Consider the following 24,684-nt stretch of genomic DNA (forward strand, 5'->3'; position numbering starts at 1 on the left):
TTATTCTGTAAAAGTCTAACTCCTAACCTAGAAGGCTTCACAGACGGTTTTGAGAATAATAAACCAAAGGTTGGTCTTCATTTAAGTAACACATATCAAAACAAGTTATCAGTAAACAAATTACAAAAGAACTGAACACAGCATTTAGTAGCTTCTATTTCTTTTAGGATATTATTTAATATTATTATTCAATCCCAAAATAACTCATTCCTCCAAATTAGCAACACAACAGGATTATAAAGACTGCCAAAAAATTGCATGAGAGCTTGCCAGATAACTGGGTGGAACTGCTTTAAAATGAGGACTATAAAATACAGGAAGTGAGTTTCACCCAGATTAAAAATTTATGTGCAAAAATAGTCTCAAACACAAGTTCCTGAATCTTATATTTTATTTTGCTATACCTTTGGATTGTCAATGATTGGTGTCACGATAAGATCAGATTCAGTGTAAATTAGCTCTTTCAATTTTGACTCCATATCCTGCTGACTTGAGCACATATTTTCAGCCTAGAACAAGAACAAGGTTTTTTTTTTTAATTGTTATGTACCAAAAAAAGAGTTAATTCATATTTATTCACAAAACATTTCATTTCAAATTGCACCAAGCAGCCTGGCCATGGAAACATATACTAACTTGCGTATTATTTATGTAGTAGCAGATGGGACCAAATAAAAATTATGGTAAGAGAAACACAGTGGAAGAAAAAGCATTAGGTCAAAATGAAGATTGAGAAGAAAGAAGATAACTTGTCTTTTATGCACTAGGGCAAAAAAAAAAAAGACTAAGAATCTTTCTTAACTCCTGCATCTGAAGTTCTGCAAATATTTTTTTCAAACAACTTGCACACTTAATTACAGAAGGATACAAAAGAAAGTTAACTTTGCCACAGACTTCAGGCTAATACTTTAACTGTAGAGATACCATCATCCCTCAATATCAACTTTTTACTCACTTTTTTCAAGCCTGAATCTCCTTGTGAAGAATTTTTGATTGGGACAGTAGTAGTATCACATACTTCTACTGCAGAGTTCGTTCTAGGCGTGGGACGAGAACTTCAGCAAAAGAAAAAAAAAGATCATTAAAAACCAATAAGGACTACAGATTAAGTTTCATTGCTAACTACTTTTTTGTTGCTCTTTTGAAATTTTCAGGACAAGCAGCAAATTTTCAAAGCTGGCAAACATAAATTACACTATGTTCTGCCTGATCCAATAACTAAACACGAATTTTCTGTCTTTAAATGTGTTCTGTTTTTTTACTAGTTAGAAATCAGAAGACAGTATTTTGTTGTAATTATTAAATGAATGTAATTTATTTTCTCAGCCATAATGACACAACAAACTGGAGGCTAAACCCTTATTAACTCCTAATAACAAAAAGCATACAAAGCAAATTAACATGACAAAAAATTCCAATTAATTTTACATTGTTCTGTTCTGACTGCTAAGTTTTGGCTAAGTAATGGGAATTGAAAACTTCCTAATTTTTGTGTAGTATTATGAACTGGGTTTACCTTTAACTTTTTCTTTTCTTACTTTTTAAAATCCTGTCTGCTGACTAGAAAATGATGGAGAGACCAGAATAATGCCGAGTTGTAATTGCCATAATGCTGCTAGTGAATTTTTAGATTATAGTACACAATAATTTAAATTAAAACATTAAAAATCAACTTTAGAATTATAATTGGCAGGCCAGGAAACTAGGGAGGGAAGGAAGGAAGGAAGGAAGGAAGGAAGGAAGGAAGGAAGGAAGGAAGGAAGGAAGGAAGGAAGGAAGGAAGGAAGGAAGGAAGGAAGGAAGGAAGGAAGGAAGGAAGGGAGGAAGGAAGGGAGGGAGGGAGGGAGGGAGGAAGGAAGGGAGGGAGGGAGGGAGGGAGGGAGGGAGGGAGGGAGGGAGGGAGGGGAAGAAGGAAGGAAGGAAGGAAGGAAGGAAGGAAGGAAGGAAGGAAGGAAGGAAGGAAGGAAGGAAGGAAGGAAGGGAGGAAGGGAGGAAGGGAGGAAGGAAGGAAGGTCTAAACAAATTTTAAGTCTGAGCTTTCTGTTTAGACACATACATGATCAAAAGTTTACTTTCAAAAATGAGATCTATAAAGTCATATAAGCATTAACTACACACAGGGCTTTCACAGCTCTTCAAATGTATTTTAATATTTATTAACCGGTAATAGAAAATTTAAAAGGAGACACAGACACAGTGTTAGAGTCATAATAATAGAAAGTTTGAAGAGACAGAGGAGAAAAAAAATCAACACCAAACATACAGGATTACAAGGATGTTTTCATACCTGAGAAGAAATATGGATTCATTTGATTCAGAATCAACTACACTTTTGGGGCACAATTCAGTCTGAGCTTCTACAAAAAAGAGAACATGAACTTGCATTCAGAGATTAAAATGAAATTAAACATAGGGAGTAAATATGTTGGTAAGGATTGATAAAATAACTAAAAAGTAACATAATGAGCAATATTACCTATTTTGAAAGAATCGCTTGGTGGTTTAAGACCTGCCCTTGAGGATGACAGGTTATCTGGATTTTTATGAGCATCCACTGACTCTTTGGCACTTGAAGAAACTGATGGCTCTGTGTCTTCTCTGCTGTTTAATAAATTATATTAATTACAGATTTTTTTTAAAAAAGGAAGTATTATTAAAAAAATCCATTACTTGTTGCAATTGTTAGCATTCAGTTTAGCTGTCATTCTCTAGAACATATAATCTTTAAATATGTGTTGCACATATTTTTATATTGGTAATGGCAATGATGAAAAATAAGTGTACAGCAAATAACTCTGAGAATATTAAAAATTCTATCATTAGAACTTAAATGAAAGACATTTAAAAAGTTAAATTTTATAGTACAAGAGATACTAAAGAAATATTAAAAGCATTACAGACATTTTAATCTTCACAGGAAAAAGTCACAACAAACCTATCACCAATAATTAAGTCTGTAGCCTAGATTAAAACCACGTCTTTTGTGTGTGTAATGATTTGCATGTCACACTTGAATGCAATTTTATTGATTTTGGTTATTTGGGGTTTTTTTAACATGTCATTGTATTATTCATACAGTACTACGTCATAAAACCTTAATGAAGGCTCTTCAGGATATCAAATATTAATCCAAGCCACACTGCGAAGAAAATAGATACATGGGCCTCACAGTTGGAAAAGAGAGAGTATTAACCTTCCTTTGCATGTCATATTTGTCAATTAGTGCATACACCACCAGACATTTCAGAGACCTTAGAAAAACCTCAAGAGTATGGCCAAATAGCCCAATATTTTGTAGGAGATTAAGGCTCTTCTGGTTCTCTGAAAATTCCCCAAAATTAGCACTATCAGGATGTTGACAAAAGTCTTGCTAAAACCTTGAATAAAATCTTAGTTTACAGCATAAACTTTAAATATTATTTTTTATTGCAGGTGAAAGCAGTAATAAAATTAGAAGACAAAGAGTTCTATCTCAAACTATAAGAAACATTAATAACAAAAATACTGCAGTATTGGTATCAGAAATAGGTATTAAGCAACATGAGAGAAAATTTTAAAGTAGATACAACAAAAAACACTCAGCATTCTAAAACTACTTTGACATAAGTTCCACCAATTGAAACCTGAATTATCTTCCAAATATTTAGAACAAAGTAACATAAAAAACAATGCTAAATGTCCTATTTCAAAATTAGAAACACAAAAACCACCCAGGTAAAAGGAGTTTAGAAGAAAACTAACTTTATAATGGATAAAAACCATTTTCAAAAAGGCTTGGGCATTTCTGCATATGTAGCAGTGTAGCGTATTAAAAATTTAGAAAAAAACCCCTACTGTTAGATTAATCATGTCATAAGCAAAGAATATGGGTCAGCTGGATTTGCAAGATTATAAGACTGAATCACAGCTCTAAGATGCTGCACTGATAGGCTTTGTGAGGCTCTAAGCCTAATGCACAAAAACAAAACAAAAAAAATTACTAAAGGCAAAACTGACCCAGAAGCTTTAAAAAACTAAATCAGATTCATACAACAGTATTATATAATATATAAACAAATATATTTAAATGAAAGCATTTAGCTCAGAAGTAAATTTCAACAAATTCTACAGCTAGCAGGAAGGAGTCTATTGAAAGTGAACGGACAGTGCAATACACCAATAGGATAATACAATTCCTAAATATCCAAAACCACCTACTGAATGGTGTAAAACTCCATTCATTAATTCATGAAAATTCTAGTAAAGTTCAAAAGTTAAAAAAATTCACAGACAACAAAATATTTTTTATCTTTGCTTATATTTCCTTGAACAGTCAGTACCTCAAGCTTGTGTCCTGTTTGTCTGCAGAACCATCACCACAATGTCTAAGGGATCCTTTCCAGAATGGATGCTGCAATATGTCTGTCCAATTCAGCCTTTGGAAAGCAACAAACAAACTGTAAGAGCAGTGGCTAAGTACAACTCCACACAGACATACCACACTAGGTTTTGAACCCAGAGACACTACAGAGCAGTTAATCCTCGATTCTTTTTATTTGGACAACAAGTCTGTTTTCTTATAGGATAAACTTTTTGCCTTAAATCAGAATAGAAAATTCACACAACCGAAGTATAAAATTAGAATGAAGGAAACTGCAGAGTCAATCCCACAAACTAAATTATGTGACATATCCTATAACTTATAGCCCTAAATTATTTTAAAATGGAACAGTAACAGGTATACGTTAAAGCCTAATAAAATACATGTGCCCATTACTTTGGAAAAGCAAAGCCATCCAATTCTAAACTGTTGTAGTGGTTTTGACATGCAAAACCAGCATAACTGCCTATCATTCTGTTAAAAAGCTATCTATTTAGCACCAGGTACAAAAATTAAAAAAAAAAACACCAAGATGCACTTAATGAAAACATTAATTCTATATATCTTCATCTAAGAAAAAGCACAGTTTGCTTTTTTATATGAGGGATGAAATTTTTGTCATCGACAAAATACTATATATACAGTATCATTATAATTATTTTCTCCAGAGGTGACAACATAAATAGCTGTCATGGATTAGGCAGTTTACCTTTTCTGAGGATCCTTTTGAAGTAAACCATCAAGCAAACTGATGAACTCAGCAGAAGCTTTGTGAAAAGCAGAACCTGTAAACAGAAGCATTTAAGATCAGTACTGGACAGCAAAAACAATCATCACCCAATGTAAACCATACTATTATCAACAGGTCACGTTAAAAATCTTTCTTGATGATAATTTTATCTGAAAACAAACCTCAATTTATAAAGAATCTTAAATATATACTCTTTACATTTCAAAGAATCCTCATTAAAAAAAACCCAAAACAAACAAACTACTAATGCTTGGTCATCAAACTAATAATTTTTTTTTTTTTTAAATCTGTAACTTTAAAAAAAAAACCACCCTCCAATTATCAGATAGCCACCAGGAAGAAATAAGTAGAATTAAAATCTGCTTAAACTGAAAAAGAGTCACTAATGTATAAGGATCTCTGTGTATAACACTGATGCCCAGAATGAACAAGATCAAAAACTCTACCCCAGTAGGTAGATTTAGTCTTTACAACTAAAAGTAAATTACATATGTCTCTGTCAAAAGGGAAACAAGCATTCATATTAACAGGGAGTTATCACAGGAAGGCATTGCTAACATTCACTTTGGACAACTGATTCCTGTAACCAGCCTCAGAAGAAAAAGCTCTAACATTGTAAGTGTTACTGTGATTTGATCCAGAGTAACAGAACCCTACCCTCTGATTCTGGTTGCAGCGGATCTTCAGATAAAATTTTTTCAATTAATTCAGAACGGCATTCTGACAAGAATGGTGGTTTTCCTACAAACAGAAGTGTATTTCACAGATTAGGCAAACTTCAAAACATTTGTAAGGTGCAATGATTTATCATGAGCTCATTTTCCTGAAAAAGCATCCAAAGAAACAAACAACCTCAGTCTGAGTACTATTTATCAAGTTTTCTTGTCCATTTAAATTCCAAATCTTGGATTAAATTCTTTCATCGTGAACAGCAAAAGAAACCATGGACAGAAGAGATTATCTTCTAGAGGTTATCTATGGCTTGATAGAGGTGACCATGATAGTTCAGTATGAATCAGAAATGAGACAACAGGAAAAGGCAGAAATCTCAGTATCTGTATTGCTGTGTTGATCCAACAGATCAGTGTTTTGCTTAAGGTTTAAAAAGGCTGCAGAGTAATTCTTTTCCGTGATGATGCTTCCTTCTAGCTAAAGCTAATGTGTACTTCATGGGCAGGGAACCAAGTTACTCTACGTCTAATAGTGAGGCAGTTTTCTCTTTCAAAGGTTGAGATATTGCACAAAGAGTTTAATACCAAGGAGCCAAAAAAACACTATATTGTCAGAATTTGAGGGCTGCCATAATTTTAAATAATAGTATTTAAATCCTACATATTGGTTAGTACTGTTGTCAATAGGATCACTTAACAGTATTGTTTAACCTGATTACTGGATAAAGACTTTTTTTTTTTTTTTTTTTTTTGTCTTTTAAGCACAGTTAGTATGTTCCTCAAGAAATCTTCAAAACCTGTCTCAAGTTTTTATATGTCCTAACTTCCCTAGAAAGTTCATAAGAATCTACTCTGGGGCCATGACCTATGTTTCTGTATCACAGATATTAAATAAATGTACGAACTTACAACCTGAGAACATTTCATAGAGTAAACATCCCAGGGACCACAGATCACTGGCTTTGCAGAAGTTGTCTCCCTTTATTACTTCAGGAGCTGTGTATAAAGGGAACCCTACAAAATACAGAATAATTAATGTGCTTTGATTATTCATTCAGCATTCATCCTTTTCAATACTTCAAACTTTGTCTCCAAACTTCACAAAGTTATAGATTATCATCACTCAACATGCAAGAAAACTGAAATAGCAAATGTAAATAGTTTCAAAGGAAAGAACTCCTCTCCTATACTTTAACTGGATTATGTAGGATTATGCTACTTTATTGTTTATTTCAGTTCTATTACCAAACTGTCTTGTGCTACACTATTCAAACACAATGACTAATGAAAAGAATGTTTTGATTCACTTTAACAGCTTTCAGAGGCAAGCAATTTGAGCAATGGTAAATGAAAATGGTAAACCATTCTCCTGAGAATAACAGAAATAATTATGTTATATTAGATTTTGGATTTCTTTTTTTTTTTAACTATCCCAAGAAATAAACCTTCACTAACTTAGAAAGCTCTGTTGCAAAAAACAAGGTAGCTAGCCACTGAAATCACTGATCTAAACAGTTATGGGTCTTTTCCCACTAAAACACTATGAAAACATCATACATCAAATTATAGCCGCTTATTCACAAATCTCTTCTGCTTGATACAGGAATAAAATATACAAATCTTATTTCTACAGTAGTTCCCATCATTTCTTAAAAATCTCTAAAAAAAATACAGTAATTCAGGAAAAGTGCCAATTCCATAGTTCCTTAAAAAGTTTATTTTGGGTACTTTTCTTGTTGGATTTTAATTTTTAAAGTGACAAAAGGTCATTACCATACATATAAGAACAGTTCTGAAGAGCAACAGGAAAGAGATTAGATTTGTATTTCTTCCTGAATAAAGACCTGATCTTGATTTTACTATTTCCCAATGTGGACTTACAGCAAGGAAAGCTCTCTTTGTTCTCAGAAAATATTACCAAGCCTTCCGCTGTTTCTGATAAAAGTAACTGATATATGAGACATCATTATCTTGTAAATAGAGGTCTGTGAGATGTTCCAAGATAATGACTAATAAAATATTCAGAAGATTAAAAATAAGCTTCTGAATTTTTCTTAGCCCATGAAAAAAAATAACATGGTATTTGCAGTCTACTGCATTTGTATGGATCTGCCTGTTGAAACTGAAGCACAGTAACTTTCTCAGACTTTAAAATGAAATTATCATTCTTTAAGCTAGTGAAAGAGTTGACCTCAGTCCAGAAATACCCTAGACCACAGACATCAAAAAAGGACAATGAAAGTACAGCAGTGTATTTCTGTATTCTTTTAACACTAACTTAATGGCATTTGATTCCAGACCTTAGAGAGCACCTGCAGCACAAACTTTTAAAAAGTCCATAAATAATTCCACAGTTCATTTTCTTCTGAGACAAAACAGGATTAATTCTAAATAATTTTTCTTTATCATAATCACTGATGTTCCAACTTTTCATCCTGTCTCTTTGGTGTAAGTTAATTCTTGCTAGTAAAAATCTCATACCTTGAACTTCATTTTTAAAGTATCTCTGTGAAATGCTTTCATTAATATCTTCACCTTCTTCTGCTCCAGCTAAACCAAAAACTTTTTCCAAGTCTTCACCTTCTGCTCTAGCCCAGCAAAAACTACTGAATTTCAAAGTACCAGACCCTTCCAGTAGAATCTATTAGAACAAACAAAATCCAGTATGCTAGTATCATATACTAAAACTGAAATTTACAACATGAAATATGAAATAATTTATGACAAAAATAATCCCAATCTCAAACCATTTAAGTACATAGAGAGGATCACTATAACCAAAACCACGGAAGTTATTCTTTTAAGTCAATGCCAATAGTTTGTTTTTTTTCTTTCAACCAAAAGGGCCCCAATAGAACCCTTAAGAGATTAAATGTGCACTTTTGTTTACTCAATATTAAATCGAAATAAACAATGGAGTTACTAGAGAAAAGAAAGTTAAAGTAGAGTAAAACTACATAGGAAAATAAAAGTCTAATAAAACCAATCAGGGCTTCATTTAAGGAAAGAAAAAAAAAAAAGATTTTTTTCTCATTTTATGTAGCAGAAACTTCCACAGATTTTGTCTGATTATTATGAGAGTTTTCTCTGGCCAGTCACTGCTTATTCTTGCAACTAAAAACTCCATAATGCCAAAAACCTTGTTTGGAGAAATAGCCCATTCAGCCAGAAGCAGGAGGTGGGGCACAGAAGAACCTCCTGTTGAAACGAGCACTTTACAGCAACATTCTTCTTTGGAAGACTACTGAGTCACCTATACCATGCTTTACTCATGTACTTTTAGTGTTTTTGGGTCCACAAATGACAGGAACTGAGTAGAATTGTGGAAGATTTTACCAAAGATTCAGAGAATGGCAACTCGATCACTCATAGATCAAGGTCACAACCAATTACTGTTAACCAAAATTTTTTTATTATAGTCGTATTCTGGTGACTACACGAGTTCAAACAAGCACAGACTTTGGCAAACCTCTACATGAATTACACACACATACACAAAACTATAAACTACATAAAGACTTGTATTTTTATACAAGTATTTATACTTGTATTTAACTTGCATTAACTTGTATTCTTAAACCTTTATATTTTATTATCATCTTTAATAAAATGATAATTTCCATGGCAGGTGCAAACAATAGGGAAGGTTATTAATAAAGAAACTTTAGTTAACTTTACTCCCTCATTAGCATTTTCTATGACAGCTAAATATTCTGCAGCATGATACAATAATTACAAATGTATGTGTCCAAGGACACAGAACTAAAACCTTTAATTAAATTAAACCAGTACACCAAATCAAAAAGAATATATCACATTGTATCAGATATACACCAAGGAAAGAAATCAATCATATCATAAAATATTCAACCTACAGACTTGTCTCTGATCGTCTTCATACATATTATAAAACTCAACTGACCTCACAACAGAGGTAAGCTTCTTCCAAATGGCAAAATACAAATAATAAAGTAAATGCTGATGGCATGAAAAGTAACGTCCAGTGTCTCTATACATAATATCCCTCCTCACCTTTCCAGGCTTCAATTCACAATATATAATTCCATGCTTATGAATATGGTATAAACCAGTAACCAGCTCAACACCAAATTCTCTCACCACATCTTCTGGCAAACACTCATCCTGAGCAATGACAGATTCTAGAGAACCACCTGAAATACACATAGTCAGCACATGGATATAAAGAAGAGATCTCACAAGTAATGCCCAATTACATAAACTTATTCAAAAGATGACAATCAAAAACCAGTATCAGTGGATGTTAAAAATATTTCTTGGTATTTAATAGCTAAAAAATCTAAGAAGTACAAAAAATTATTTTCAATACTGTGATAAAATCTTTATTTTATCTGGAATAAAACTGCATAACTTCAAAATTACTTCAATATTATTTTACAAAGGAAACAAGGGAAAAAAGAAATACAGAAACTCTGCCACTTCATAGTGTAATAGTACCCCATGATTTTATTAAAATTCCTTGACCAGATTCCTGATGCACAAGTTAAAAGAATAAATAATACCATCAGCAAGATATCAACTTCTTTGAACAGTCGCTAAAACTAAGGACAGGCCATTTTCTGAATTCAGAGACAACAGAAATAGTAAAACTGTATTACAGTCTGAGGTCCTGAGGTCAGCTATGTCCAAAAGATAAATTATTTTGTTGTATATCACTTTCCGGTTTCTCACAAAAATCCCAGCTTCCTGTACCAGTAAGTCCCAATCACAGCTCTATGGACTTCTTATTCTAACATGAGACCCTTCTCTGCCCTTCCAAAATCATCACTCTCCTTTTCCATTAAGTTCCAACCAACCCTTTGTTTCTGATCAGATTACACTTACAAAGCCTTCCAAATAACCCTCACATATATGCTATATCACCTGTATTCCTCACTGAGCTTCATACTCTCTACACTTCTCCCCACTAGCTGTTACAGTTTATGTATCCTTACCTCACACACTTCTCTTCCCTCCCCATCACCTACATCCTCATTTTCCAGTGATTCTCAGATATGTCATCATACCCATCCCAATTTGAGTCATTCCCACCCTAAATACTCATGGGACTTAGTTTTCTTGTGATCTCATTTCCCACAAGTTCATTCTTTCCTTCTCTTCCTTCCTGTCGCAGTTCCCTATTCTGAGCTCTATATTTCCATCTTGCCCCAAATCCTTTTTCTCAGCCCCACTGGGTCCTTTACTAATCCTGCATCAAATCTGTTTGCCTGACACCTCAGTCTACATGCCATGAGTTACCTATAGGTTTCCTGGGCTATCTGCTGCTTACATCCTAGCCAAATCATGCTGATTGGAAAAAAAAACCAAACCAAAATGAAACAAACCAAAAAAAAAACCCAAAACACAAACAGAACAAAACCAAACAACTCACAAATTTAAGACCCTGAATGGAAGAGGGATTAGGAAGGCTTTTCTTTTATTCCAAATCATATAGTAGATCTTCCTGAACTTTTTTTCCTTTTACTCAGTCATTTCTTTCAGAGTCTGTCATTACAGTACTCTTCCAATTATTCAGCACTGCTGAATCTTATTTTCTTTCTAAGCCTTTTTGCGCTGGTTAGTGAATCAGTCATTCCTTTAAAACCAAGCTCATACAACAGAGCTGTAGTAAAGAATTTTCCATCACGTTTAATTACTGCTCCTTGCAATTTAATTTAGAAGACTACATATAGAATAATTTCATAATATGGCCAAACACAGAAAGAAAAAAAAAGTGAAACCAGCAACACAGAAATATTTTGCATCTGATAACAGAAACTATCTTTGAGACAAGTGAGAGAAATCTTCCATATTTCAAAAGCATTTTTCAGGTCTCACTGAGTCTCAAAATTAAGAAGAAACCCGTATCTTATCCTGTGTATAAGTAAGTTAACTCCAAGACACTCACCTTGCAGCAAACTATAAAACTGCAAGGTAAAACACCTGATAATTGTTCAACAATAAAAGGCTGCCTGGCTAATAGCTTAAATATGTACCCAGAAGTTAAATTAAGCAAGTAGACCAAAGCATCCTTATAAGCCATTAAAATCACTTTTAACCACTGAAAAAAATGACCTTTTTTTCTCAGAACTTGTAAGTTTTCTTCTTCAGTAGATTTTCAAACAGAATTCTGGATAAATAAAAAGGCTGGGTGTAATATGGACTTTTACTATTAAATGAACTCCAGATACCAAAAATCTTAACATGCATCACATGCATATTGGCTTTCTTTTTTTTCCTTTCCATACGGAGGAAAGCAAGCTATCAGAAGTTCAAAACATGCAGTCACCACAATGAAAGAAAGCTTTACAAGCTTCCTTTAATAGATTGATAAGAACTTATCAAAACTAAGTGAGTCACTTAATGTAGTTCTGGGTCCTCAGAGTTCCCAAATTACGATTTTAACATGGAAGTCAAAATACTTACACTGAATAGGAAAAGAATTGAAATCATTCACTTTTGCTGCTGAATTGCAGCAAAAAATTTGATTAAAAATTAATTTTAGCAATATTAAGTCATTAGTACATTATAACTTGATTTGCACCTTGATATCTTTTAAAAGAGAATGCCAAAGCTACCAGTTCCTAGAAAACTTCTCAAGTATTTTTTACTGAGCTACCTTCTGGCTATTCACAATTTGCTTTTATCTTCTCTGATTGGCCCTCTCTCTTCAGCTCTTAAAAACCAATATTATGTAACTCAACTAACTTTTCAAAGACACCTACCGTGAAGCAGAGAAGAAGCATGATTTCAATTGATTTCTAAAAATGTTTCCAAGAGCAAAACCATTTTTACATATGGACAAGTTTCTCAAATTAGTAATCAGATAATTACGTCTTTTTCAAAGATCTAAGTGTTTGTTGTAAAGAAGCTGTAACAAATCTCTTACAAATACTCACTCTATAAATGTTCACCATTTGAGCTTAACTTACCTGTGCATAATTCCACTACAAGCCAGAGATAGTTGCTTGTTTCATACCATTCATAAAATGCCATTATATTCTTATGTGTGAGTCCCTGAGTCAGACGAACCTAGAGTGAAGTTTTTAACATACTTAGGTGGGGGAAAGACATAAATATATACATATATACATATATCTATATCTATATCTATATCTATATCTATATCTATATCTATATCTATATCTGTTGAGAAAAGATAACTTTCCTCACAGACCCTGCTCAACTCACCTGTTTTTAAAATGCAGAAAAAAAATATTAAGTTCCCAACTCAAAATTATAAATACTATTTAACCTTCCTGCACCACTAAAACAATAACAAACTGGAAATCAGAATTTGGAGTCAAACTTGCACTCCTACTTTTTTTTCAATAAGAGTACAAATGAGAGATAATACAGCAAGAGGAAGCTAAAATAAGCTTCTTAATCATTCTTATTCTTATCAGACATGGAAAACCATTCAAGAGACTCTGAAAATATGTATTTCTACAACATCTACGTGGCCTAATTCCTACAGAAGCCTCTGTTTCTTGCTAAAGTGGTATGTAAGGTATCCCCAAGAGATTTGAAAGACTAATACACTTCTAAGAACAGAAAAGTTCTGATGATCATTGAAACAATGAGAGGGAATATGAAACTCTATCGGTTTTGCATGGCAAGGTTTCGGCAGCCAGGTGGGCAGGTCTACAGGACTAGCTTCTTTAAGAAGCTGCTGGAAGTTTCCCCTGCATCCAACAGAGCCAATCCCAGCCAGCTCCAAGACAGACCCACTGCTGGCCAACACCAACCCATCAGTGATGGTGGCAGCACCACCCAGATAACATTTAAAAAGGGGGAAACCACTCCTTTGCAAGGGCAGCAGAGGGGAGGAGGGAGGAGGCAGAAACTACCCTGAAGACACCAAGGTCAGGGCACAAGGAGAGGCATCAGGTGCTCCAGGAGCTGGAGCAAGGATTCCCCTGCAGCCCCTGGTGAAGGCAAGTGAGGCAAAGCTGTCCCTCTGCAGCCCATGAAGGTCCATGGCAGACCAGAGATCCACCTGCAGCCTGTGGTGGACCCCACTCTAGAGCAGGTGGAAACCCTAGAGAGCTGTGACTCTGCTGGAAGTCTGTGCTGGAGCAGGCTCCTGGTAGGACCTGCAGACCCATGGAGAGAGGAGCCCATGCGGTTGTTGGCAGGACGTGCAACCATACGGGAACTCACACTGGAACAACCTGTTCCTGAGGGACTGCACTCTGTGGAAACAGACCTATGTTGGAGCAGTGCATGAAGAACTGCAGCCCGTGGGAAGGACCAACACTGAAGAAGGTTGTGGAGGACTGTCTCTCATGGGAGGGACCCCACACTGGAGCAGAAGAGCACGAGGAGAAAGGAGCAACAGAGTGTCAGATGAACTGACCGCACTCCCCATCTCCCTGCATCTCTGGCAAGGGAGGATGGAGAGAAAATTGGGAGTAGAGGTGAGCCCAAGAAGAAGAAAAGGTGGGAGAAAAGTGTTTTAAGATTCAGTTTTATTTCCCATTATCCTACTGTGGCAATAAATTCAATTACTTTCCCTAAATCGAGTATGTTTTGCCTGTGAAGGCAATTGGTGAGTGATCTCTCCCTGCTCTTATCTTTAATCCTTTCATTGCATTTTCTGACTCCTGCCAGCTGAAGAAGGGAGTGATATAGAGTGGCTTTGGTGGTAACCAGGCATCCAGCCAAGTTTAACCCGCTGCAGAAACAAAATGTATCTACAGGGAAAAAATATTTGAACTGTGTACCTGTATCAGTTTCCTTTCCAGAAAGTATCATATTTAAAGCTTTGCCAAAGTTTTAGAAACCAGAATTGATTTAGCTTAAAGGGTATTCCTTCATCAAAAATAATTCCTTCTTGCTAAGTAAGAAATCGATTGTACACTGGAAGTTGCTGCTACCACTGGATTTGCACAGTAATAAAATAAAGCAAACCACCACACAATTATTTTTACAAGTTCATTGACACATTACAGAAACAGTAAGACTTAAACATGGGTTTATGCAAGCAATCTAAAAGCCAATAAAATCACATGAAGAAATAAAAATACATTAAAAGAAGACTGTGTTTAAAGAATAAAAACTTAAAATCTTGAGAAGCTGATCTAAATGTGGCAAACTCCATCTAAAGAAGCATGTGACACTTTTCTATAACTTGTGCTACCAGAATTTTGTAGGCTGTAGTTTTTCCCAGATTTAGCAGGAAAAGAAACACCATTACTTACCCAGTTTGCTACTCCAGCTCTCTTGCATTTATCACTACAAATAACGGCAACAAAATTAATTGTTCCTTTTCTTCTTCCTTTATAAACAACTGTCCTATTTCCTCTTCCAACCTCCTCATACAAAACGAAGTTCTCCATGCTTTATGATGCTTCACAGGCAACAGACTGGAAACATGGAATTAGTCTCATAAACAAATAAACCTAAAGGAGGAGAAAGGGGAAGCCTTCAAATTTAATGGTCATTCACATATAGTATTCATTCTCCCAATTATCATAAATAGAGATTCCGTACTTCCAGAAAGATTGAATATAATTACAGAAGACCTCTTCTCAGGAAATGTGATCAAAATTTTGAATAGGTGAATTTTACACTTCCAAAGATCTTATTAAAAAAGTAATAGATAGGCTAGTAGATACAAATTCTAAATAGTATATCTGTAAAAATGAAAGAGAAGAAGGGAAAAGAGAATAGTCTCTGATTCTCAAGAGTAATGGCTAAGCCTTTATTTCAATACACAAACCAAAAGAGCATAGAATCATAAAATCATAGAATGGCTTGCATTGGAATGGACCATAAAGATCATCTCGTTCCAGTGCCCCTGCTGTGGGCAGGGACACATCCTACTAGAACACTGTACTCAATGTCCCATTCAACCAGGCCTTGAACACTGCCAGGGATGGGACACCCACAGCTTCTCTGACACACAAAACAGTCTTTCAACAGATGGACTTTGACATGAAAGTAAAAACGAGATCAAATAAACTGATATAAAAAGGGAAAATATGAGGTAAGAAGGCCGTCTTGGAAGCCTCCCAAGCCACCACCTGTAACGAAGCAGGTGTGATACTCCACAGAAGCACCCAAAGCAGCAGCCTCCGGGCGCCGAGGGAACTGACTTGCTCTGGGCTGGATACAAGACCAGCACACCAAGGAGACGCCGTTCCCTCTTCTTTACCAGGGAACGGTCAAAACCACTCCGAACCGAGCAGCCCGTGCACGACTCGCCGTCTGCCAGCGCTGTCGGGGGCGGCCGGGCCTGAGGCGCTGCACGGCGGCCCCGCAGACACAGCCGCCTCCCGCCGCGCTTGTAGCGCAGGGGAGGGAGCCGTGGGATCTCAGGAGCGAGAGGTGCCAGCCCCGCTCCCGTACTCGGACCGACGGCGGCAAGAGGGAGCAAGAGGGCGGTGAGGGGTCGAGTAAGGGATCGGGGTAGGGGGGCCGGCCGGCGGTGGCGGTGAGGGGCCGCTGGCCGCGCGCGCTCCGCCAGGTAACGGTCGCGAACGCGCGCGGGAAAGGTACGAGATGTACCTGTGTGCGGGGATGGGCCCGGCAAGAAAGGGTGGGAACGACAGCCGTACCTGTGTGTGCGGGGATGGGCCCGGCAAGAAAGGGTGGGAATGACAGCCGTACCTGTGTGTGCGGGGATGGGCCCGGCGAGAAAGGGTGGGAACGACAGCCGTACCTGTGTGTGCGGGGATGGGCCCGGCGGGAAAGGGTGGGAACGACAGCCGTACCTGTGTGTGCGGGGATGGGCCCGGCGGGAAAGGGTGGGAATGACAGCCGTACCTGTGTGTGCGGGGATGCGCCCGGCGGGAAAGGGTGGGAACGACAGCCGTAGTGTGGCGAGGGATGGACCAACGCCACGCTGCCGCCATCAACCGAAACGGCGGAGCCCCGCCCTCGGGATGGAGTCTGCCATGCCCCGGTGGCACCGTCCGGACGGGACACTCGTCCCTGCGCGCCACAAAATACAGGAAAGAGGGAAAGGCACTGGCTCAGCAGGCAGAGTGACTTCGGGAACTGGAGAGTTTTGCTATTCTTTATTCCAGCTGGAATGTACCGCCAGGTCCCACCGGGCTGCGTCCCCGCACCCCCGAACGCTACTCGGATGGTCGCCACCCCACGCCCGTTTCCAGGAGACGGTGGCGGATGCCGGAAGCAGAGTGGAGCCCCAATGGGCTAAGGGCCAGGGCGGTACCACCGGGCGGCGAGCGGGAGGGGCGTTCCGGATGTTGGCGTGGAGAGCGCAGGGGCTGGCGCGTCCCTCGGGAAAGGTGCGGCCGCTGCCGGCGGCGTGTGTTGGTGGGGCTGCGCTGGCAACCTCCGCCCTCAGAACGGCAGTGGCGTCCTCAGCCCTGCCGTGGCCTTCTGCCAGCGCCTAACTGAGGGACGCTTTTCCTGCGACTAGCCCTTGAAACAAGCATTTTCTGTGTTTAACAATAACGTGGAGTTTTCACTTGTTTTTTCATCCTATGGGGATCAGGTTTTGTCTTTATTTTTTTCTTGTCTGGCTTTGTTATTGTAAGGCCCTTGAAAAATTTCTTTTCTTTTGGGCAACATCAGGAACTGTGGTCACAGAACAAGGGCCTTCAAACTGAAAGAAAGTAGATTTGGATTAAATACTAGGGGAAAAAATTTTCGCTGTGAGGGTGGTGAGGCACTGTCACTGGTTGCCCAAAGAAGCTGTGGATGTCCCATCCCTGGAATTGTTCAGCCCTGGATGGGGCTGGTATAGTGAAGGGTTTGGCACAGCAGAGGTTGGAACTAGATGGTCTTCGAGGTCCCTTCCAAGTCAAACCATTCTGTGATTCTAAAAAAACATTTAAAAACGTTTGCTCTAGAGCAAGCTGTAAAGAATTCTGTGTTTTCTCATTGACTCACCAATATTTTGACCTCCTAACAGGTTTGAACCCATTGATCCATTTTAACCAATATCAGTAAAAGTAGTACACTTACAGGAAGGATTCAATGTTTCCTCTAGGCAGCATGATAATCAGATTTTTTTACTCCCACTCTCAAGAAGACTTCAGTATGATTTTAAAGCCCTCTAATATTGAAAAGGGAAAAAAACAACCCAAACCCCTCTTTATTGGGACAAAAAACATGAGCCAGCAGTGTGGGCTGGCAGCCCAAAAAGGCAGAGGTATCCTGGACTGCATCACAAGGAACGTGGCCAGCAGAGCGAGGGAGGTGATTCTGTCCCTGTACTTTGTTCTTGTGTGACCATACCTGGAGTGCTGCATCCAGCTCTGGTGCCTCCAAAATAAGAAGGACATGGAAGAGTTGGAGCAAGTCCAGGGAAGTCCATGAAGTGATAAGGGGACTGGAACACCTCCCCTATGAAGACAGGCTGAGAAAATTGGTGCTCTGTCCCATTTTACACTGTAAGTTTTTGGTAACTGCAGAGGTTTATCAATGAAGCTACAGCTTTGAAGCTGCACAAGATAATTTTTCCATTATTTTTTTAATGTAAATGAATAGTTGACTAGATATAAATAAACCAAATGCGTAAGTAGACATCACATTCTATTAATAAGCACAAGAAAAGTATGCTTTGAAGAGGGATTTATTTAGATTTCAGAAAAATGAGTATTTTATCTGTGGTTGTGATAAGAATGACTGATGTAAAGAAGAAGGAATAGAGTATTAGCTCAGTTGCACACAAGTCCCGGCAGCAGTTCAAGGCCACATCTTAGAATAAGTTAATTTCATTGTCCCTGTCCAAGAAGATAAAAGTAAGTTAAAATAACTATCAAGTTACTGACTTTTCTTCCAGATTTCTCATGTTTTGGCCTATGTACACTTTCTGTTAAATTAGTCCAGGTTAGGGATTATTTTTATGCAAAGGGGCTAAATTAATAATTAAATGCAGACATAGGGAGACAGGTTAACTTATATCCCCTTTTTTTCCAACCCATTTTTTATTGTTGATACACATTTCATTACGTCTGTATGTTTCTTGCTGTCTGGGTGCACAGTTTCAATACACTCCAGATGAAGAATTTTCCCTTTGATTTGGTGTAAGAATGGAGGATTCTCCCTTCAAACATGTTGCTTCAGGTATGAGAGTTATCTTTCAGAAATAAAGTATTACAAATACAGATCAGGGTTGTAATTTTAAGACTCTTATCTTTGGCCTTTTACTTACTGTTTCAGTCTGTTACTCCTTTACCCTGTTACTAAACATGACTTCAAGCATTGTACTCAACTGCAGAGAACTTTTCTGTGGGAATATTTTCTACATTCAAGAACGGAATGCAAAATATTCTCTGTCCTGTTTGCACCATTTCAATACTCCTAGCAATCTGTGCAGCAAACTCAGCCTTGCTATTTGCCTGGCTATTAGACAGGACAGTCAAATGTAATCAAATTCTTGTTCTTAAATAAATATATGATCTAATTTAAGGCAAATTGAGATCTCGTGATTGCAAGCACATTGTTCAGGCATGCTTCAACACTTCACTGCTCTACCCTCAATGGGTACTGCATAAGCCTCTGACATTTTGCCTGGTTCTCAAAAGTCTGACTAATATATACAATATATAAAAATATAGTAGCCTATAATTTTAAGGTATGTTTCCATGTTTCGTAAGATGTGATCTTCAGTCTGCTCTAATGCGTTGAAAATGCTATACAGTTCTGTTTTATTTTGCCATGTGTACTAGCTTTTCTTTTTTTTTTTTTTTTTTTTCCAGATATCATGATTACTCATACTCAATCCCATCTTGTTAGTACACCGTGTTTATTTCTATTCCAGACTGACCCCATTCTCAAGAGAATTTCTATTCTTGGCATCTAGGGTATGATGATTCAGTTGCTGAAATAAAATACTCTTATGTTCCATTTGCTTTGACAGTACTGCCATTCCTGGGAAGTGTATAGAGCCACTTTTCTGGTGTTTCATCTTTTTGGCAGAATGGTGGACATGGGCACATCTTTATTTTGTGCTTTTTATTTTCAGATTATTGTCCAACATCCTCTTGAAACAGGCACCTATTTCATCATTTGAATGAAACTTTGTTCTTCTTTATTTTTGTATTTTGTGGTAACATTAATATGTGTTTATGATATTATCATTTTGATATGATATTATAATTTTGTCACCTTGGTTTTCTAGTACAACTCTGTTGTACTTACTGGTCATCTCAAATTCATTAAATAAATTCAAATGTTACTGTTTTAGTATCATATATTTCTGATATTTGGAAATAGCAATGACTTTTCAAATTCTTAGTTGCTGTCTGGGATTCTTGTTTGAAAATTTGTTTTCTCAATCAAAGAGTTATTCTCTACACTTTTGAAATATTATTGCAAACCAGTTTGTGGATTGTTTCACTGGTAAGGCAAAAAAACTGCTAGTGGTTTCTTGTACAATAATAAGGCTCCAAAATCTCACCTCACTGGGTCAACTTGCAAGGTCACCAGTACTACATGTATGCCATGCTTGTGTTTCCTCTCCCTCTGTTATGGTCTCAATGCTTTGCATATGTCTAAGGTTGGAAAGAGATGTGGTGAGATATGCTGAAAATTTTAATACTCTCTGACTTAACACCTTTAAAGGTTGGCATATTACAAGGTATTTTTACCTTCTCAAAATAATTTGGTTGCCATGAGAAATCAGTAACTGCTCTGTATATGATACTGTAGTCAGGACCAACTTCCTGTTTGTTTGTTTGTTTGTTTCTATTAACTGCTAAGGAGATGGGGCTAATTGTAATGAATTACCACAGTTCCTGCCAGGCATTTCTTATGTCACATTCCTGAGTATAATCAGCTCTGATACTGGCTTTGTGAGCCTGGCTGGCAGAGTTGATACTCTTCTGCTGTAAGGTTCACTTCTAACAGCATTCTCAACACCTCAGCCCACTTGCTGGCTTCCAAAATATGATGATGACTGTTTTGCTGAGGTAGGGAAGCTGAATAGGCCTTGTCAATATTTTGCTTTTTCAGTGACTGCCATTCTGCTTATATAATTTTGAGATTATATAAAATTATTTATTTTTGTGTGTCTTCCAATATTCAAACTATTCCTTGTTCTAATGCAGTAGGTAGTGTGTAAAACATGCTATACTGGTTGAATTATTTTCATCTGTTCTAGATATAACATGGCAGAACATCCCGTTTTCTTCTTTTACATCCAGCAGTTTGTACTCACACGAAAGTCATGCTTCTTTATCACACATAAAAATTCTCTGTTTCAGCAGCAAGCAGTGGCTTTTATGCTGCATATGCTGAAGATTCAGACTGCATACTCAGGATATCTTTTACTTTCTGATTAAAATTCACAATGTCAGAAGTATTATCATCATTCCATGGTGTAATTTTCATTTGACTTTGCTTGATTACATGGGCTTTTTCCTTTTTCTTGCAAAATGCATGCCTGGCACATTTATCATTATCCCACTACCTTTCATTTAATTTCCTCTTTGTTTGTGTATCTGACTTCACTTGTAATTCTAATCTGATCTTTACAAGCTGTTTATTCCAACTTGCATCTCATTATTGCAAAATATGTGCAAAACCCCATCCTCTGAGTCACAGTTTGCCTCAATTAGTTTTGTTTTTTTTTTTTCTCAAACTGTAAAATCTGGAATAATGCTTCTTTTCCCATAATTATTCTTTATGACCCACTATGCAGGAAATTTTTATGAGTTTTCTCCTTAAAATCTTTTCATCTTCATTTTATTTCTCTCCTCATCTTGTGTTCGTGTTTTAGCTAGTCCATAAAGTTACTTTTAAATTTGTTTTCTACTTAGCCTCTCATTTTCCATGTGTTCTTTCTCAAATCAGCATCAGCTCTCCTCAGGTCATAGTCACAATAACACTTTAGGCCAATTCCATAATTTGGTACTGCTCCTGAAAGATGCAGCCCCTTTACAGGAAAGAAATTTCCAGCAGAGATGCAGTTGAAAAAGGGGACGGCATTGGTGCTGCCTGATGCTCACTGGAAGAAGCACAGAGCTCCCAGCAAGAAAAGCTGCTCTGCTGATTTGATTCTTCCAGCAAAGGTAGCATTGCATAATGTCTTGTAAAACAAAACAAATTAAAAAAAAAAAAAAAAAAATCCTTCAAAACAAACAAAGCCCCCAAACATCAACCAAGAAAAAAATCAGTCAAAAGTACTTACATTTTTATTTTTCATTAAAATTTTTAATGCTCAGTACAACAACTTGCAAGTATCTGTGTATTTTGATATTCAGGTAAAAGCAATGACAGCTTTACAAAAAAATGCCGTTTAAACGAGAAACGACGTTGCACAGGCAGTGTTATGTGGACACTTCATAGATCTTTGTAAAGGATTTGCAGCATTACTTAGTTCATGCTGATATAAAAGTGTGAGAAACGGGGCCAATAACACCAGGTACCACCAGGAAAACAAAAAGAGAGGGCACTGCAACTCCTTTTTAACTCCATGACAGCTATTCAGAAACACAGGGTATGTTTTAGAGAATTTTTTTTTCCTCTCCAAACACTTGTTAATGCCCACTGGAATTAGTTTGTTCTCTGAGATTAAAATCCTTTACCCCACAATTTCAGCTGCAATTGGAGTCTTCAGCTGGCAAACTAATCACAGATTTCTTAAATTGGTTTCAAATGCTTTTAAAGCTTTTATTGTATTCTTTGATTGCTTTACAGAGCCTATAAAGGAGGTGCTACGGACAGCAAATGGTGAGGAAAACAAGAAAAACAACAGCATGCTCACTGAAAAGTACATTCAAAAGGTGCTGTATTTTAGCAGGGTGGAAATAAAGTTTCTTTTAGAGATGTAATCAAGAGAGCAAAATTGAGAATGAATATGAAAATATTGTGATGGTTATATCATATATGGTAAAATCAAAAGGAGAGAGGAAAAGGAAAAGATAATGAAAACAGAAAGAGAGCAGAGAAATCTAGGAAACTTTTTGCAAGTATTTGGTTACTGTGTCAATTGCCAGCTTTGGAATTATTAGGTGGATAAATTGAACTGGTGATAGAAATGCAGTGGAGTATGCTTACGTATATTATAGTACCACATGACCAAAAAATCTTCAGGAGGATTTGACACAACACCACCAAACAATTGCTACCATGTCATATGACCAGTGCACAGATATACACCTTGCATGCAAGGACCTGGCAATCCCCAAAGCCCCAAGTTCTCTTTTCTACATACTGTGTTTGGATGTAAACAGTGCATGCCATTGCCCTTTCTCCCACTGTGAAGGACTTCTGCTCTCTTTAACAAGAGTCTTTTCAGTCTCAGCAGTACATCTCAAATCCTTGTTCCTTACAGACGTGACAGGTCAATTGGTTCTTCTCTATAAGAAACCTACAACCATGGACACTTGTTTCTCACTGTTGTTGGTGTGGATATTCACTTTTCTACTTCCCTCTACCTCCTCCTTTTTTTTTTTTTTCTTTTTTTTTTTTTTTTTTTCCCCTCAGCATTTGATTTTCTTCCTGGGCTGGATTCCAAGGTGCTTCTGTTCTGTGTCTTCCTCTGTTTTTCTGGAACTGAAAGCTCATTTTTTTTTTATGCCACTCTGCTTCTCATTTATAGTATGTAAAGCACAGAGCAAACTCTTGTTCCTCAAAATTACTTCTCCTTCACTGTACAGACCATTCATCCTCACTGCTGTCTCGGCCTTATGTTACACATTATAACAAGTTTCCAGCTGTGCAGCTTTGGGACTCCATCCATCTTTTGCAACCTCCCAGTCTTGTTCCCTCTCTTGTGCAACCTCTGTCGCTCATCTGACTTCATAGTTAGCTGTTTCAGTATTAATAAGAAACAACCCTTCTTTAAAGCCTCCTGTTTTAGCTTGCTCACTGGCAACGGTCACACATCTTCAGAACCAGACACAAAGGAAGCAATGGGAGGACTCAGCTAAGGGTGAGAAGTGGAAGGCACCAACCTCTTTAGTGATACTGTGTTGTTAGACTTCTTAGCAGCAACTTGAACTTTTTGTTTTAGGGAGGATTTAGATGAGACTACTGAGATGATTTAAGAGTGCAAGGTTACCAGAGGGGTGGGTCCCTTTCCTCCCAGACTAATGGTTTCAGCTCATCTTTTGTGTTCTCTCCTGATATTTCTATGATGATAAGGTGAATCAGTTCACTAACAGGGCAGAACACTGGCATGGAAAAAATAGTTAGTTCTGTGTGATGTTAGTAAATGGAGTCACTGAGGAATCCTAAGCAACAGAGCCAGCCCTTGGGAAAACCAGGACTACCTGGCTCCTCCACAGGAGAAGTGGGTAGAGAAGCCTGTTCCTTTTGGCAGCAACACCAAGCATTTAGGTTGACTCACATGCCCAATTTAAATCACTAGCTGGGGATTTGCTCTGTAGACACGCCTGTTAGAAAGGCTGCCTGAGAATCCTGTTGGCCCTCGCAATGTTTCTCCTCTCTTTTCAGTCACCCAAAAGCATACATCCCCATCTGGGATTCTCTTTGTTTGCATCTGTGAAGGGTGCAATCCATTCTTTTTATGGATTATTCGGGGTCGAGCCCTGAATTAATTTATCCTCTCTGGAGGTTATTCCACGCTTCTGGAATCCTGTCACCACCAGCATGACTGCAACTTTTTTTTTGTCTTACCAGCTGTAACCTTGAACACAGTTCTATTACTCCCTTGCCGGGAGACAAAACGAATCAAACTTTCCTCCAATAAATATATGAAGTCCTGATTTGTTCTGGGTTTCTCACTTTTTTTCCCCTTTAATAATTATTACATTTATCACAGGATAGATTTGGAAGGGACCTCTGGAGATCATCTTGTCCAAGCCCCTGCCAAGGCAGGGTGAGCTAGAGCAAGTTACGCAGGATCGGATCCAGGAGAGTTTTGATGTCTTCGGAGAGGGAGACTCCACCACCTCCATGGGCAGCCTGTTCAGTGCTTTGCTGCCCTTAGTGTAAAG

General features: G+C 37.5%; 1 protein-coding gene across 2 annotated transcripts in view; it reads right to left on the minus strand.

The window, feature by feature from the left end:
• The window catches only part of ULK4 (unc-51 like kinase 4), a 210,871-nt gene extending 193,938 nt beyond the window's left edge, over window positions 1-16,933 (minus strand). Inside the window, exons 1-13 of one of the 2 annotated variants that reach the window (XM_056485487.1) lie at window positions 16,571-16,933; window positions 15,004-15,204; window positions 12,733-12,832; window positions 9,815-9,954; window positions 8,264-8,423; window positions 6,695-6,796; window positions 5,769-5,852; window positions 5,070-5,145; window positions 4,320-4,415; window positions 2,477-2,601; window positions 2,288-2,357; window positions 956-1,055; window positions 405-509 (exon numbers count right to left, since the gene is read on the minus strand). In XM_056485487.1, coding sequence (XP_056341462.1) covers window positions 405-509; window positions 956-1,055; window positions 2,288-2,357; window positions 2,477-2,601; window positions 4,320-4,415; window positions 5,070-5,145; window positions 5,769-5,852; window positions 6,695-6,796; window positions 8,264-8,423; window positions 9,815-9,954; window positions 12,733-12,832; window positions 15,004-15,141 — 1,296 coding nt within the window. In that variant the 5' untranslated portion in view covers window positions 15,142-15,204; window positions 16,571-16,933. Of the gene's footprint in view, window positions 1-404; window positions 510-955; window positions 1,056-2,287; window positions 2,358-2,476; window positions 2,602-4,319; window positions 4,416-5,069; window positions 5,146-5,768; window positions 5,853-6,694; window positions 6,797-8,263; window positions 8,424-9,814; window positions 9,955-12,732; window positions 12,833-15,003; window positions 15,205-15,828; window positions 16,280-16,570 lie in introns of those variants that run through there. The other variant, XM_056485488.1, reaches the window with a different exon arrangement.
• Window positions 16,934-24,684: the final 7,751 nt, after the last annotated feature.

The sequence above is a fragment of the Oenanthe melanoleuca genome, chromosome 2 (assembly GCF_029582105.1).
Source record: "Oenanthe melanoleuca isolate GR-GAL-2019-014 chromosome 2, OMel1.0, whole genome shotgun sequence".
Classification (NCBI taxonomy): Eukaryota; Metazoa; Chordata; class Aves; order Passeriformes; family Muscicapidae; genus Oenanthe; species Oenanthe melanoleuca.